Source organism: Vitis vinifera, chromosome 5 (genome assembly GCF_030704535.1).
Source record: "Vitis vinifera cultivar Pinot Noir 40024 chromosome 5, ASM3070453v1".
Taxonomy (NCBI): domain Eukaryota; kingdom Viridiplantae; phylum Streptophyta; class Magnoliopsida; order Vitales; family Vitaceae; genus Vitis; species Vitis vinifera.
Window position 1 is genome coordinate 22,445,436 of NC_081809.1, and position 15,827 is coordinate 22,461,262.

General features: G+C 39.1%; 1 protein-coding gene across 7 annotated transcripts in view; it reads right to left on the reverse strand.

Annotated features, from left to right (window-relative positions):
* The window catches only part of LOC100263501 (histone H3-lysine(4) N-trimethyltransferase ATX1), a 59,720-nt gene that overhangs the window by 29,154 nt on the left and 14,739 nt on the right, over positions 1-15,827 (reverse strand). For all 7 annotated transcript variants that reach the window (XR_785874.3, XR_009465751.1, XR_785872.3 and 4 more), the window contains exons 10-16: positions 9,157-9,327; positions 5,215-5,358; positions 4,417-4,464; positions 2,120-2,237; positions 1,972-2,037; positions 1,839-1,900; positions 1,543-1,599 (exon numbers count right to left, since the gene is read on the reverse strand). Coding sequence is in view for 3 of the 7 variants with exons in the window: in XM_019220006.2 (XP_019075551.1) it covers positions 1,543-1,599; positions 1,839-1,900; positions 1,972-2,037; positions 2,120-2,237; positions 4,417-4,464; positions 5,215-5,358; positions 9,157-9,327 (666 nt within the window). In the remaining 4 variants the exon portion in view is untranslated. The remainder of the gene's footprint in view (positions 1-1,542; positions 1,600-1,838; positions 1,901-1,971; positions 2,038-2,119; positions 2,238-4,416; positions 4,465-5,214; positions 5,359-9,156; positions 9,328-15,827) is intronic.

Consider the following 15,827-nt stretch of genomic DNA (forward strand, 5'->3'; position numbering starts at 1 on the left):
AAGGCTCTTACAGCTTGATCAAACAAGTCTTGCATTGAAGAAATCACCTTCCTAAGGGCTTCCCACCCATTGCCTTTAACACCCTCAGGAACAACTAGAACTAAAGGTTTCCTCTTTGTAACAAATTCTATAATTTTCATAAATCTCCCTCTACTATTGAAACAAATCTTCATCAAATGAGTCCTAGTCGTGCCCCTAATCTTTCAAATAAAACCCCTGGAAGCCTCCAACTCCACAGCTTTCTTCAAATGCTCTGACAACCAATCCAACTCCTCTCCAAAACCTATCGAAACAACAAAACCTTGACTTCTTTCTGTTATTGAGATCCAGGTTCCCCCATTGGAGCCTTCAAACTTTACTTGGAAAGCCTTTTTCTCCACTTCAAAAAACTTTGCCATAAATGTCTTGCAATTTTGATATTCAATTTTGACTTCTTTTACCCCTTATTTAAAAAACCTATTTAAAATTGTTCAAAATAAATTAAGCATAGTTTCTACATTAAAATATAAAATTTTGCATTAAGAAGCAATCATTTCCATCTTCCTATTATCATAAAGAAATCATGCAGCTCTAGATGCACATTGCATAACTTTTGTAGCTAAAGTTGCAATATGTGAGGCATATTAATATCTCATCTATGAGTTAACATATCCTTGAAATTTCAATTTCCATGTTCCAATTTCAAAGTCCATAAATCTTAACCATAAAAAAAAAAAGTAGGGAGATGCACTCAACTCTTTAGAGGCTATTGTCTGATGTTCCCTTATCAAGTAAAGGACTACATACCAAAAAATGAAATTTGGATCAGTGTGTTAAAACCTCTAATAACATTGACTTAAGTTTTTTGGCACAGATCGTCTGGTTTGACGGGTGAGTAATAGGTTGCTCGGTGCCTTAGAGGATTCATCTATACAATTGTAGTGATGGGGATCAAGACAAATCAGTTCATAGGAGATGAGAAGGATTTCTATTTGCCTTAGAATTAAGATTTCTATTCTTATTAAAATTAGCTTTTTAATTTACTTTTAATTATTATTACTTCAGTAGTTCAACTAGAATTAAAATTGCATTTCCTTTATGATTAGTATCTCTAATTCCATATCTAATTATGACAATATAGATAATTATTTATTTTGTCAAATATGCAGAAAACTTGTGTCTTTTTCTCTCTTTTTATTCTCTCATAATTACTCATCTAATTTCTCCTTCTCTTTTCACCTAATTCTTTTCTTAGCCAATTTCCCTTCTATATAAAAAAAATGATCCTGTTGTCCTACATAGAGTTATCAGCTTCTGAGATTTTAGCAGGAGAGTGCAAAGTGAAATCCTGCAGGTTGCACATTCCTTGCTATTGGAAAATGTGAATAGAGAATGGAACATCCTAATCTTTTTAGATGGATACTACCAGATTGGCATATGGGATAAATGAGTTCCACAATCTCCTTTTCTGTAGACCACAATCTCATCCTCTTTTGTATATGCTTCCTTAGACACTAATTGCTATTTTCAGTTCTCAATCAAGAAAAGATATAGGGAGCTTACTTGGATGCAAGCCCCATAAGAAACACCACAGATGCTACATAGAAGCTTCCATCGGTCCTGTGTACAAATAAAAAATAAATAAATAAGATGCAGCAGATATGTTTACAAATTAAAAAACAGCAATTGGCTAAACCATGGAGAAACTTGATTTACTATGATTCCAAAAATTCAAACAATGATTATAATATCTATTTACCAACTTAAGGTAATGAAATTTTATTTGAAAAGAAAAATATGCTCAAGAAAACATCAATCACTACAATAGAGAATATAAATAAAACAACCAAGTGAAATACCTTATTGATTCTACTCAGTCCATCAATGGGCTCCATGGTTTTGATATCGGATAAGCAAGTTTCTGGAGATAAGTTAAATAATTTAGAGTATAAAATCAAATAAATCAAAACAAATCAATATATAATCACCAACCAGGTATCCAGATGGCACAAGCCAGATGAGCCCAGCGTCCATCAGTTGTAGGCTTCATGGCCCCACCTAAAGAAAAGTCAATTCACAGTTTCAATGATGCATAATCTTTGCTTCTACATCAAAATAAGTTCTTATGGCATCAAAATACCGGTAACAGGACAGAGGCAGCAAGGAGGGGGGGAATCAGGAGCCCCTGGGCCACATAATTTGCATAACCATAGCACCCCATCAACAGGTTCTAATTCCCCATAGCATCTAGCATGAACCTGAGAAACTATTAGTATTGATAAATCATACAACTAACTGGAAAGGGTAAAATACAACAATTTCCTACAATGAAAAAATACATATCGAGAAACAAAAAAAGAACCAGAGAAGTATTATTTCAAACATCAGCACAAATGAGGAAGTAAGATGACCAACAGTTAATAAAACAAACTTTGATGCTCAAACCAAAGCAGTAACTAGGCAGGAACCAATCTGATATCTAAACCTAGATTTTGAACCCAAGCCCATATTTCTGAGTTTGGTTTAGGGCTCCAGTAGCTCAGGTACAGGTTGGTATCAGACTATAATCAAGTTGGATCGGGTTGGCCCACCATGCACAATTTTCCCCCCAATGTTGTCAAAAGCAAAAGGCGATGTCAAGGCTATAGGACTCCTTTTAGCCCAAGGCAAAAGATGAAAAACAATGCAACAGTCTAACTACAGTAAATCGATAAAAATATACATATATTTTACCTTTTCGATACTTAACCAATATAAGCGCCGTCTTCAACAATCAACATTATTAATTTTTCATCCCTCATGTATCTTATAAAATTAACAAAATAGTAATAATTATTTAGAGTGTCAAATATTATACCACACATCATAAGAAACATCATATTTTTTTTAGAGAAATTCATCATGTCCAAATGCATATTCTGATTTTCCAGAAATCTAAAAATCAAAATAAAAAAACAAAATAAGAGAATGAACATCCTAGAGAAGCTTTGGGCATTATCATCATGGTCATCATTGAAATCAAAATCGTTATCACTTCCATCAAGACTAGATTGATAACCCTTCATCTCATTATCACTATGATCAATAATATAATATTTCATCTTATACTTTGTTATATCTAATGTTAGATTGAATTAAATTACAATCTAAGTATGTTTAATCTTTACCCATGGTCAAAGGCGACCGTCTCTATGTTTTACACCTTATCCCAAGGCGACCGCCTAGGCATCACCTCTTTGAAGTCATCTTGCCTAGGCCTTTAAGAGGCGACTTTTATCTACCCGCCAAGCAGGGTGGCCTAGGCAACCCAAACTATTGCCTTTGATAGCACTATTTCCCCCTCATCAGCTCTGAACAACCTATTCAAAGGACAAACTAACACTAGGTAAAAGAAGCCAAATTTTGAGAGATAATAAAATGAAATAAGCAAATATACAAGTCGCCTCACATCCAGAATTGCTTGAGATTAGCAAAACCTAACATCATTTTATCAAATTAGGGTTCTCTCAATACTAGAACACCCACATCACAAAATCAATCTCAATAACTATGGATTCACCAAACCCATAGATTTTTCAAATACCATAACATAACATCAAAAATCCAACTTTCATCATACTACCAAAGTTCATAGCCAATATCAAAAGAAATAAACAAACAAAACAACAAGAATTTAAGTTTTTTTTTTTTTTTTTTTTGAAATAAGGGGAGAGAGAGTATCCAATAATCTATGATTGATGAGAGCATAGTTTTTAAAGGTGTTTCGGCTCTAGGTGCAAGTTGTGTGTCACTTCACTCAAGCGCACACCACCTTTGTGCTTTATGTGCACCATGTGCCTTTCAAAATTATCGATGAGAGAGGGGAGAATGGGAGGAAGTTAGATTTATTATATGGAGGAGAATGGAAGGGAGTTGGGACTTGCGAGACATGAATGGACTAGTGGTTGGCTGTTGTTTGAGCTCAGATTTGAGAGAGAGAAAAAAGGCTAATTTTAAATACACACACAGACACAGACATGATATACCATATATATTAGAGGCAGCATTGCTTGGGCTCACATTTGAAGAGAAAACTAAAGGAACAACTAAAAAGAACTATTAATTGGATACATATTAGGCTTGAGTTGCTCAACACGCTTGCTTCGACCCAACCCAAGTTGATTTCAGTTTGGAAAAGTTTATCCAAACCCAATCCAATTAATAGAAATTCTTGGCAACACCTGACACAGGTTGCATTGGGTTGGGTTGACCAGACCAAGTTGTATGTAGTTTAAACCAATCACTGCAGGAATGTGATACCAATAAATGCATATGCAACAAAAAGACAGCAAGACCAAGTTGCACACAATCCAAACCAATCACTGCAGTAATGCAATGCCAATGAATGCATATGCTACAAATAAAAGGGACTGGAAGAACCATCAGAAGAGCCCATACCATCATTCTGCATTTGTCGCACTGAAGAAACAGATTGTTCTCATACTCCTGAAGAAATAACATCAATTAGCACTCAATTGTCAGAAAAGGCAAAATCATAGCACTTGAATGACAAGAAAAGAATTTTTTTTTTTTTATTGGTAGGTAAATTTTTTGTCCCCATCAGGACATGAACCTGGAACAACTGAACAATATTGATGTAATATTTATAATAGGTAACTATGATATAAATGGCCAAAAGGAGAATGTTCAAATAGATCTCTAAATTTTGCATCTATGTTTCCCAATTCCCTATTATCATAATCTTTTTCATATTACTCAAATCATACGTATCACATTGTATATTTATCTTCCCCAGATTTGAGTCCCAGCAGGGACAAACAAAGGGAAAAAAAGGAAAGGACAAAAATCAGTTACCTAAAAAAAAAAAAAGTTATTTTAATTACTAATACATTTATTGGACTAAATGGTGTTTGGTCACATTCCATTTTTTACTTTGTGCATTGATTCCATCACTAGAAGTGAACAATGGAATAATTCCCTCATATCCATATAGATAGTGAACATAATTCACATGGATCTAGCAAGTCTTGCTAGGGCTCTTTAATTCACAGTTTTTTTTTCACTCATAAAATGGGAAAGAAGTGGAGTGTATACATCTTTCTACCCTCTGGTCTATTTATAATAGGATGAATAAAGAAAATGTATACATAGAAGATGAAGAAAGATAACCATATTCTAGAACAAAGGACAGAATGTCAGTTATTAAACAATGGAAAAAAAAAACTAGCTTATCACCTCATCCATGTGGCAAACACTGCATTTATCAAGATCTTTCCAGTCAACACGAACAGGCCTGTAACCAGAAGACAAGTCTTGATATCTTCTAGAGATTGACTTGGACATGGAGAATTTTGAGGAAATTTTGGAAGTTGACAACTCCTGTCAATAAAATGTACATTTTAATTAGGCTATAAAATTACAGCAGAAAACATCTAAAAAGATACACATGTAACAAATATGAGTGCATGACAGGGCCAGCTCACCCTTTTAAGCAACCAAATAGTTGCCTAAGGCCTACTTAAAAAAAGCCTCTCTTTTTTTACTTTATTATTATCATGGTTAATTTTTCTATTTTTAATCTAGATGTTATCAAATAGTAAAAGATTAAAGGCCCTATTTTAATGATAACCCATTCTATTGCAAGAACTTAAATGAAAGTATAAAAGCTCTTTAATTAAGCTCCAATAGCAATTTGAAAGATTTTTTTTTTTTTTTGATAAATATCGCAAATATATTAAAGGGCAAAGGCCACCAAGTATACAGGACGTATACAAATCTGCCTCAAAACGAGAGCACAAAAACAAAGACCCTTACCCTCCCTTAAGTGGTCGCTAGCCACTCAAAAAAACCTACGAGTGAAGAGGACTCCTCTCCAATATACACCCTAGCCCAACTCCACAAGGTACAAACAAAAGAATTTTTGAGTTTCTGTATATTTAACACCCCTCCCTTGAATGCTAACCTATTTCTTTCCTTCCATACCGTCCAAAAAATACACAACGGGATAGAATTCCAAATTTTTTTCCTCTTTTTCCTCACAAAGGGGCCCCTCCAACTGAATAAAGCCTCCTTCACCATCTCTGGGAACACCCAATGAACCCCCACAAGGGCAAAAACGATATCCCATAAGGCCCTTACCACTGTACAGTGAAGAAGAATGTGATTTACCCTCTCCTCCTCACAACCACACAAAAAACAACGGTTAGGGAACTGCCAGCCCCTTTTTTGCAGCCTATCCAAGGTGAGAATTTTCCCCCACGCTGCTTCCCAAGCAAAAAAAGCCACTTTGGTAGGGACCTTGTTCACCCAAACGCCTCTATGCGGAAAGTCGCAAGCATTGATAACAACCAGCCCGTTATAGGCCTCCTTCACCCCATACTTCCCATGGCCCCCCACTTTCCAAAGCACCCCGTCCTCCTCTGAAGAGAGCTTGACGTCCCTGAGCCTAATAAGCAATCCTCTAATCATGTCCATCTCCCAGTCATTGAAGTCTCTATGAAATCTGAGATTCCAGCCACCTGGACCATTGCTATGGTCCCACATCTCATTTACCGTTGCATTCTTGTTGACCGCCATCTCATAAAGCTGTGGAAAAGCATGGGACAGCCTCTCATTCCCACACCACTGATCCGACCAGAATTTTATTCTAGTCCCTTTCCCTACCTTGAACTTAATATTCTCCCAACACCATTTAGCTTCCTTCATGATCTCCTTCCATACCCCTACTCCGTAGGTTCCCCGGCCTTCTTTAGTTTTCCACCCAAACTCTTCCTGACCATACTTCACCCCGATCATTAACCTCCAAAGATTATCCTTTTCCACAGCAAATCTCCAAACCCATTTACCCAACAGTGCTTTGTTCAAGGAGTCAATCCTCCTCATGCCAAGGCCACACTTTTCCTTGCTAGTACACACCACCTCCCAATTAATTAAGTGGACCTTCCTCTCCAAGCTGCCCCCTCCCCAAAGAAAGTCTCTTTGTATTTTTTCGAGTCTTTTTACAACACTCTTCGGCATTCGAAAAAGGGACATAGTGTATATGGGAATGCTGGCCATCGTACACTTGATTAAGGTGATACACCCTCCCTTTGAAATATACTGTCTTTTCCATTGGGCTAATCTCTTCCTCATTCTCTCTTCCACCCCATCCCAAATGGAAACCGCTTTGTGATGAGCTCCAAGGGGCAGCCCTAAGTACACAGTGGGCAGCATTCCTATTTTATAGCCAAGTTCCACAGCCAGCTCCTCAATATCCTCCACCTCACCCACCGGAATTAGGACACTTTTATCAAGATTGATTCTAAGGCTGGAAGCCGCCTCAAACCAAGCCAACACCCAGCTTAGAGCGGACACTTGCTCTTTATTAGCTTCACAAAAGATAATTGTGTCATCCGCAAAGAGCAGGTGAGACACTATCATCTCCTCTTCCCCTCTCCCCTTAATGTTGCAGCCTGATAAGAAACCCCCATCAACCGCCCTTCTAATTAGAATACTAAGAACTTCCATCCCCAGCACAAAGAGATACGGGGAGATAGGATCTCCTTGTCTTAGCCCCTTAGAGTTCGAGAAAAAACCAGCTGGCACCCCATTGATCATGACTGAAAATTTGGCGGTAGAGATGCACCACCAAATCCACTCCAACCACCGCGACCCAAAACCCATTTTGACCATAACTTTCATGAGAAATCTCCAATTAATGCTGTCATAGCAATTTGAAAGATATGTTACATAATTGTTTTAATTTACTTTTTCTCCCTTTTAAAAGGTATTATAAATGGATGAATTTCAAATTTCATGCAATAGCACTAACAATTTATCCATTACAGTAACATCTCTTTGAATGAAGGTTTCATTGGTCATTTAAGTAGGCTTCGTTGCTGATGCGAATGATTAGGTTAAAGACCTCAATTAGTTGGTTTAAAAAAAATAAAAAAATACATCTCAAAACCATATTATTTTATATGAGTCACATTCAAAAATTTAAGAGGATTTAAACCTGAAACCTTTAGCAAAGTTTCCTATGAGTATTTGTGACCTCTATCAATTACATAAGTAGAAGTTTCTTTTCTTTACACTTACATATAAATTCATTTCAATTTGCAATGTAATTTTCATTAGAAAGAAGGTACTAGTTTGGTATGACATATAAAAAAATATCTTCAAAATTATTATACATATGCCTAAAAACATAAAAAGGTAAAAATAAAAATAGCATGAAAAAACACAATAAAGAAAAAGTAAAGTAAATAAATTAATTCAATCTTAAATACAATATTGACCCTTAGAGTTTCTTCAAATCGCAATGGATTTTCTTACATTAATTATTTATCTTTATTTTCAAAATTAAGTACGAATCTTACAGGACTAAATAATTTAATTGAAATATAAAATTACATAGAAACTTACTAAAATAACATTATTACAAAAATTGAATGTAAAAACTTGATCGATAATTTAGGACAAGAGATTAATTAATTTGAACAAAAACCGTTTTATTCACAAGGTGGTCCAAACAATTATAAAAATTAATTAATATTATTTATACTAATATAATGAACTTAAAATAAGGCCCATGTCCATGTAAAATTTAAAACCATAGGCTCCAAAAGAGGGAATCAAGAAAGAAAAATAACATGAGAGACAATACATGTTCTTGTTGTCTATCAATAAATAAATAAATAACATGAGAGATGGGCTTTGTCTGTATCCCTATAAAAGAGATAAAGACAGGGTAAAGAAAGCAAAAGAATAGGACCCTCCACCAAAATTCCTCCCCATACTAGATTTTCAACCCATTGCCAACCAAAGAAAACAAAACAAGCAAAGTTGTGATCCTATGAAATGACTCTTCCAAGGCAATGATAAGACCACCAAACCAGAACAAAACAAAAATTCCCTGCATCATTAGTCATAAATGCTTCTTAACAAGCATTTGCAACAATAGGTCATGCGAACAAGAAGCCTATCGATTAATACAAACACATTCCAATTAACTGCCACAAAAAATAAAATAAAATAAAAAATAAAGTAAATAAACAATTCTGAAATATCCTTGATTGTGAGCCATATAATTAGACCGAGGTTGAATGCATGGTATTACATGATAGAAATGCAAACCAGAGTAAACTAACTGCATTTTTTTATAATTTATGGGGAAAAATATATGTAAAGGCATACCTGTACAAGTCTGAAAATCTCAGGATTGGAAAAGCCAAACATATCAAAACCGGATTCATTTAATTTTTCAGCTCCACCTTCTGCACTAGAACCATCAGAAGCACTGTTTTGCATCTTTCTTATCCTTCTAAAAATTTTATTCCAGCAAGAAGATGGAGTTGATCCTTGGAACTGAAAAAAGAAACTTGTGATTAAAAGCAGGCAATAGATTCTAAACCATTTAACCAAGTAAATGAATCCACAAAATTGCCATGAAAGGGCAAGAACCTGAGACATGCTAAGTATACAAGGAAAAGCCTTAAGAAGGAAAATTAAAGAAACAGGACAAATATCTTAAAACTGCACTAGTTTATCCCAGTCAGAAACTCCACCAAAAAATCCTCCTAAGTGTGGCCCAAAAGACCAAAAGTGCAAGGAAGTCACAAAGACAAATTCTGGCATGCACATTAGAAACTGAACCATCTATAACTTTCTATTACACTAAAAATAATTTCTAAGTAACATTTGGCAAGTTTTACAAAAGGAAATGCTTAGAATCTTCTTTTTCAGTTTTTGGACCTTCTCCCCAACCCAACCTCTTGGTGCTTGAGCCAGGCTTCAAGAGCCAACTAGAATTATGAGAATTAAATTTCCCACCTACACAACTTTCTTAGAGAGGATCATTTAGTTCTGAGTTTGCAAGCGTCTTCTCCACCCCCCACCCCAAACAACAAAACACACGCACACACAAAGAAAAAAGAAAACCCAACGTTGCAAATTGAGGCAGGCCTCAAGGGGCAAGGATGGTGTAGAATTATAAGAGTATCATATTTTCTGCCTATACAATTTCCTCAGCAAGGATCACATAGTTCTGAGTTTGCAAGTGCAAAATCCATCCACCCCCAGTCCCATAAGCCAAAAAAGAAACAACAGATCAAGGCTGCAGTCCTATAAAACAAAGGGAACTGGAACTACTGCCCAAGCATCATTCTCTTAAATGCATAGCCATCCCAAGCAACAAATATCAACAAATTCAGCCCAGAGCACCAACTAAGTGTCTATTTATGCCAGGCATATAGTTTCCATATCAAAGGTACCATATTCACACATTACACATGCAACTGGCTCTTTCAGTTAAAGGGATCACATTCTTAGTTGCTTCATCTTCCTAAAGCTTGAAAACCTTACACCAAGTTAAATTCACAATATTCAAGATTAAAAGAAAAGGCAAGGATCCAAGCTCCAATTAGAGAGTCAAGCTTTTTTTGTCTTCTCAAAGGTAAGATACCCTTATGGGCCTACCTTTAGGGGCTCCTAATAGGGCCTCTTCGATGTGGGACGGGGTGGAAGAAAGAGTGAGGAGAAGACTCGCGTTATGGAAAAGGCAATACATCTCCAAAGGTGGGAGAATCACTCTGATTAAAAGCACCATGGCCAGCATACCCATTTACCAAATGTCTCTATTCCGGATGCCCAATATAGTTGTTAGAAGGCTAGAAAAATTACAAAGAGACTTCCTATGGGGAGGGGGAAATATGGAGAGGAAAGCACACTTGGTGAAATGGGAGATAGTGTGTGGGGACAAAGGGAGGGGTGGGCTGGGTTTGAGGAGGCTGGGCCTTATGAACAAAGTTTTGTTTGGTAAATGGATATGGAGATACGCATGTGAAAGAGAGAACCTATGGAAGCAGGTGATTTGGGCAAAGTTTGGGCAAGAAGAATACGGGTGGAGGTCTAAAAAACCTAATGGGGCGTTTGGAGTAAGGGTGTGGAAGGAGATTATGAAGGAAAATGAATGGTGCTGGGACAGCCTAGAGTTTAGGGTGGGGAAGGGCAATAAGATCAAATTTTGGACTGATGTGTGGTATGCGGGTACAGCGTTGTCTCAATCTTTTCCGCACCTCTTTGCCTTGGCCGTTGACAGGAATGCTACGGTGGAGGAGATGTAGGACTAGAATTCTGATCAAGGAGGTTGGAATCTAAGATTCTTGAGGAATTTTAATGACTGGGAGGTGGGCATGGTAGGAGATCTGCTTCTTAAGTTGAGAGGGCTTAGGCCGGCTTTGGAGGAAGATTCAATCTCTTGGAAGGGAGGAAAAAGCGGTAGATATAAAGTCAAGATGGCGTACAGTGGTTTAGTCAATCGCAGTGACATTGTTTTCCCGGAAAAAAGCATTTGGGTGAATAGTGTCCCTACCAAAGTCGCTTTCTTTGCGTGGGAGGCATCGTGGGAGAAGGTGTTAACGCTTGATAGACTCCAAAGAAGAGGATGGCATCTCCCGAATTGCTGTTTTTTGTGTGGTTGTGCAGAAGAATCTGTAAATCATATCCTTATTCACTGTACAGTGGTTAGAGCCCTTTGGGAATTAGTCCTTGGGCTTGTAGGTGTAAAGTGGGTCTTTCCAGAAACTGTAAAGGAGGTCCTATTGAGCTGGAGAGGTTCTTTTGTGGGGAAAAAAAGGAAAAAAATTTGGAAATCCATCCCGTTATGTATATTTTGGACGGTTTGGAAAGAAAGGAATAGATTAGCCTTTAAGGGGGGTGAGCTACATATTCAGAAGTTAAAGAATTTTTTTGTTTGTAACTTGTGGGGTTGGTCTAGATTGGATATTGGAGAGGATTCTCTATCCCTTTTAGGTTTTTTAGAGTGGCTAGCATCCACCTAGGGGGGGTGAGGTCTTCTTGGTCTCTTTTGTTTTTTTGTTGAGAGGTTATAGTCGCCTTGTATATCTCCTGTATACTGTGTGGCTATTGGCCTTTTTTGCTTAATATATTTCGATTTACGTATCAAAAAAAAAAAGGTAAGATACCCTTATTTATTTAAATTTTTTATATTCACAATCAAGGGGACACTAAGACAAAGATGAAAGAGATGGAGGTCAAAAGTCCCTTCCACAGTGTTTCATACAATTATGTGAGTGAACATATACTAAATATACTAGAACTATTACCAATCAACATGTGCTTTTACAATTCTAACTCGTTGCCTTCAATTAGATGTATAATCACAAGAAACTCAATATTGTCTGGTAATGGCTGATGAAAATCCAATTAAAAGTAGTATTGTCTGCTGACAGCGACATAAAAACCAATAAAGTTCAATATACACAGAAAATCATGTACTTTCTTAGAAGTTTGTTAGCTACCAATAACATATCAGCTGATACTCCCCATTCACATACCTCCATATCTGTAACCAATATAGACATTTAAAATCATACCTATGACTTAAGAGAGGCAGTATAGGATCTAGCTATGTGAGATAACGAACTAGGTGACACCTAGACTCAAATCAATGTGGTACATATTTAACTTCTGTCCTCAAGAAACCATAAGCCAAATAACATGATAAGCAACCACCCCAAGTGCACCTTCTGTTATTATCTAAGCATCTCCGAGCTTTGCCTAACTTTCTCCGCCATATAAGCATCAAACTTGGCCTAACTATCACCATACTACAAGCAACCTAGAACTGAGGTGTGCAGCTGCTGAGCTAAGCAGCTAACTAGGTGACAGTCAAGAAACCACCCTGACTAGACTATAACAGAGGCTTGTTTACACTGTCAACCAGATTTTGTCATTTATTCCCATGTATAATTTTAGTAGTAGCAGCATCAATCTAGGCCAAACTACCACCATACTACAAGCAACCTAGAATTGAGGCGTGCAGCTGATGGGCCAAGCAGCTAACTAGGTCACAATCAAGCCAACTAGGTGACAGTCAAGAAGCCACCTTGACTAGACTATAACATATGCTTCCTTACACTGTCAATAAGATTTTTTCATTCATTTATTCCCATATTTAATTTATTATTATTATTGAAATGGCTGCTTTCTCGGAGGGAGATGGAGCTCCGAAGGGGGGAAAGAGCTGGTTTGCTGTGGAATCAAAGACATTTGAGATCTCCATCGAAGAGACTCGAGGCAAACTGAGGGGGGTTATTCTGGAAAGAAGCAAAGGCTTTTCTTCTTGGATAAAATTTGGTGAAAAGAGCCTCAGTTCTCTGTTGGAAGGTGTGGAAGATTGGTGCAGAGAAGAATCAAGCTCGAGGCGCCTTAGAGTTTGGGAAGAAGGAGGTAGGAAATATAGGCTGGAATGTCGTTCAAATGTTGCAGGTAGGTATCTGCTATGTTCGGTGAGGGACTTGGAGGCGAAGAGGTTTTGTCTAGTTTTCCCAGAAGGGAAGGGCTTAGTAGGTGGTTGGTTCTTGCTGGCTCAGAAGCTAAGAGCCCTTGGAATTGCTAATCAATCCATGAGGAATGTTGAACGGGGCAATTCCACCTCTGTAAAGGAGGATTATAGAGGTAAAGGAAAGGAGAAAGGGAAAGGAATTATCCCAGATGCTATGAGTATGGAGAAAAGGGAATTAGGGGAAGCTTTATGGGTGCATGTTGGTGAGCGAGACTTGACCAGCAGGGAAGTGCAGCTTAATCGCTGCTTGGTAGGAGTTTTTGGTGATAGTGTTGAGGCTGTTCCGTCTTTGTCCTTATTGGAAGAGTGGGCGTATGAAAGTTGGTCTCTCAAGGGAGGTTTAAAAATCTCCCGGTTGGGTGGAGCCCTGGTGTTGTTCGAATTTGAAGACAAAGTGGAAGCGGACTGGGTGCTATTAAGGGGTAGTAGAAGTCTTCAGAGGGGAGAGTTTTTCTTGCAGAAATGGCGACTTGAAGTGGGTTGTTGCAGAAATGGAAGCTACCCAAAGGAAGTGTGGGTAAAAGTAGTCGGTCTACCACTTCATCTTTGGAGTAGAGAAGTGTTCAAGAGTATAGGAGAGAGATGCGGGGGATTCATAGCTGTGGATGAGGATACAGCCTTTTTCTCCGAGCTACAGTGGGCTCGTATTTTGGTGAGAGCTCCTGGGAAGATTAGTCAGGGTTCGTTGCAAGTGGTAGCCGGGAACTACTGTTGGACGGTGAGCCTTTGGTGGGAAAATCCTCCAGGGTTCTCGAAGGTGGTAGCAAGATCACCCTGGTTGAATGAGGAGATGCGGGAGGTCAGGGATGAGGGAGGGGGAGATTCACGCGCCAGTGGTAGCGTGAGAGGTTTTCAAAAGGGTAAAAGTGAGTTGCAGGCTCGGGGGACAGGGGATCAGCTTGAGTGTGGCAGAGGGCAAGGTGTGGCTGCAGGTGCAGAGATGACAGAGGGAAGGAGGCCCTTCGCAGGTGCTTCGGGCCCTTCTAATAGTGGGTTTGGGCCCAGAAAAGATGAGGGGCAGGCTTTAAAAGGAAATAGAGTTTTGGGCTTAAGTGAGGAAAGGTTTTGGGCCAAAAGCCCACTACCCGATAGTTTTAAAGAGGCGGGCTGGGGGTGGGCTTCTAAGCCCACTTCTGGAATGGATTTCGTGGAGCGGTCCTCCTCGGCTAGGGCTTCGACAGTCCCCGCGGAGGTTGAGGAGAGGACAGAACTGGAGCTCATGGTGTTCCAAGAAAAAGCCGTCGTGTTGACGTCGCGTGGATGGAGAGTCGCCGACGAGGCTCTGATGGAGGAGGCTTCCAGGTACGATGCTGGTCCTACTCCTCCTTCTCAGTTGGGGCATCGGGGAGACTCCTACCCTTCTTCTTCTTCTTTAGGGGGCAATACCGAGGCTGTAGGGACTTCGGAGGGGGTGGTTTTTGGTGCGGAAGGGGAGTCGGATTGTTTTGAGACAAGAATGGAGAGAAACAGAGCCGCAACGCCTTGCGGAGACTGGAGTGGTCATCTTCGGGACTCGGGTGAAGCCGAAAGAGGAATGGAGCTAGCTCTGGTACCGGCTGGGGAGGTTTTTATGAGTCTCTGTGAGGAAGAGGATGCCTGTCTCTTAGAAGAAGGGGGAAGTAGGGAAGGATGGAGTACTAGTAGCCTTGCGAGATTCAGTCATTGTTTGGGGATGCCGACGGAAGGCTTCGAGGAGGAAATCTTATATCTCTTAAGGAGAATGAAGGGGAGAATGGAGCAAAAGGGCAGGGAAGGGGTGACTAGGAAGACGAATTTAAAATCTTCAAAATCTAGTAGGGAACTCAAGAAGTTGGAGTGGACTGTCAATTACAAAAAGGCAAAAATGGGATCTAGCACGGGTATTGTTGGAGGGACTTCAGGATCAGGGAGTAAATGAAGATAAGAATTATGTCATGGAATGTTAGAGGGGCTAATGATAGGAATAAAAGGAGGATCATCAAGTCAGTTGTTAAATCCCATAGAGTGGACGTGGTATGTATACAGGAAACTAAAATTAAAGAAATGACTACGGGGCTTGTTCATAGTTTGGGGGTGGGAAGAAATTTAGAGTGGATAGCAGTCAACTCTAGGGGTGCAGCTGGGGGTATTTTGGTGTTTTGGGACAACAGGGTGGTGGAGCTGGTGGGATGGGAAACAGGAGTATTCTCAATTTCGTGTCGTTTCAAAAATTGTGTGGATGGTGTTGTGTGGGTGTTCACTGGGGTGTATGGTCCGGTTTGCAGTGGTGATAGAGAGGAGTTTTGGGAGGAACTTGGGTCAGTTAAAGGGTTATGGAGTGACCCTTGGTGTGTGGGAGGGGATTTCAACTTGGTAAGGTTTCCAGAGGAGCGTAGCAGGGGAGGTGGTCTTACAGCTTCTATGAGGAGATTCTCAGAAGTGGTAGAGGATCTGGAGCTTAGGGACTATCCCTTGAGGGGGGGCCCGTTTACTTGGAGAGGGGGTTTGAATAACCAGGTCCAGTCTAGGCTGGATAGGTTCT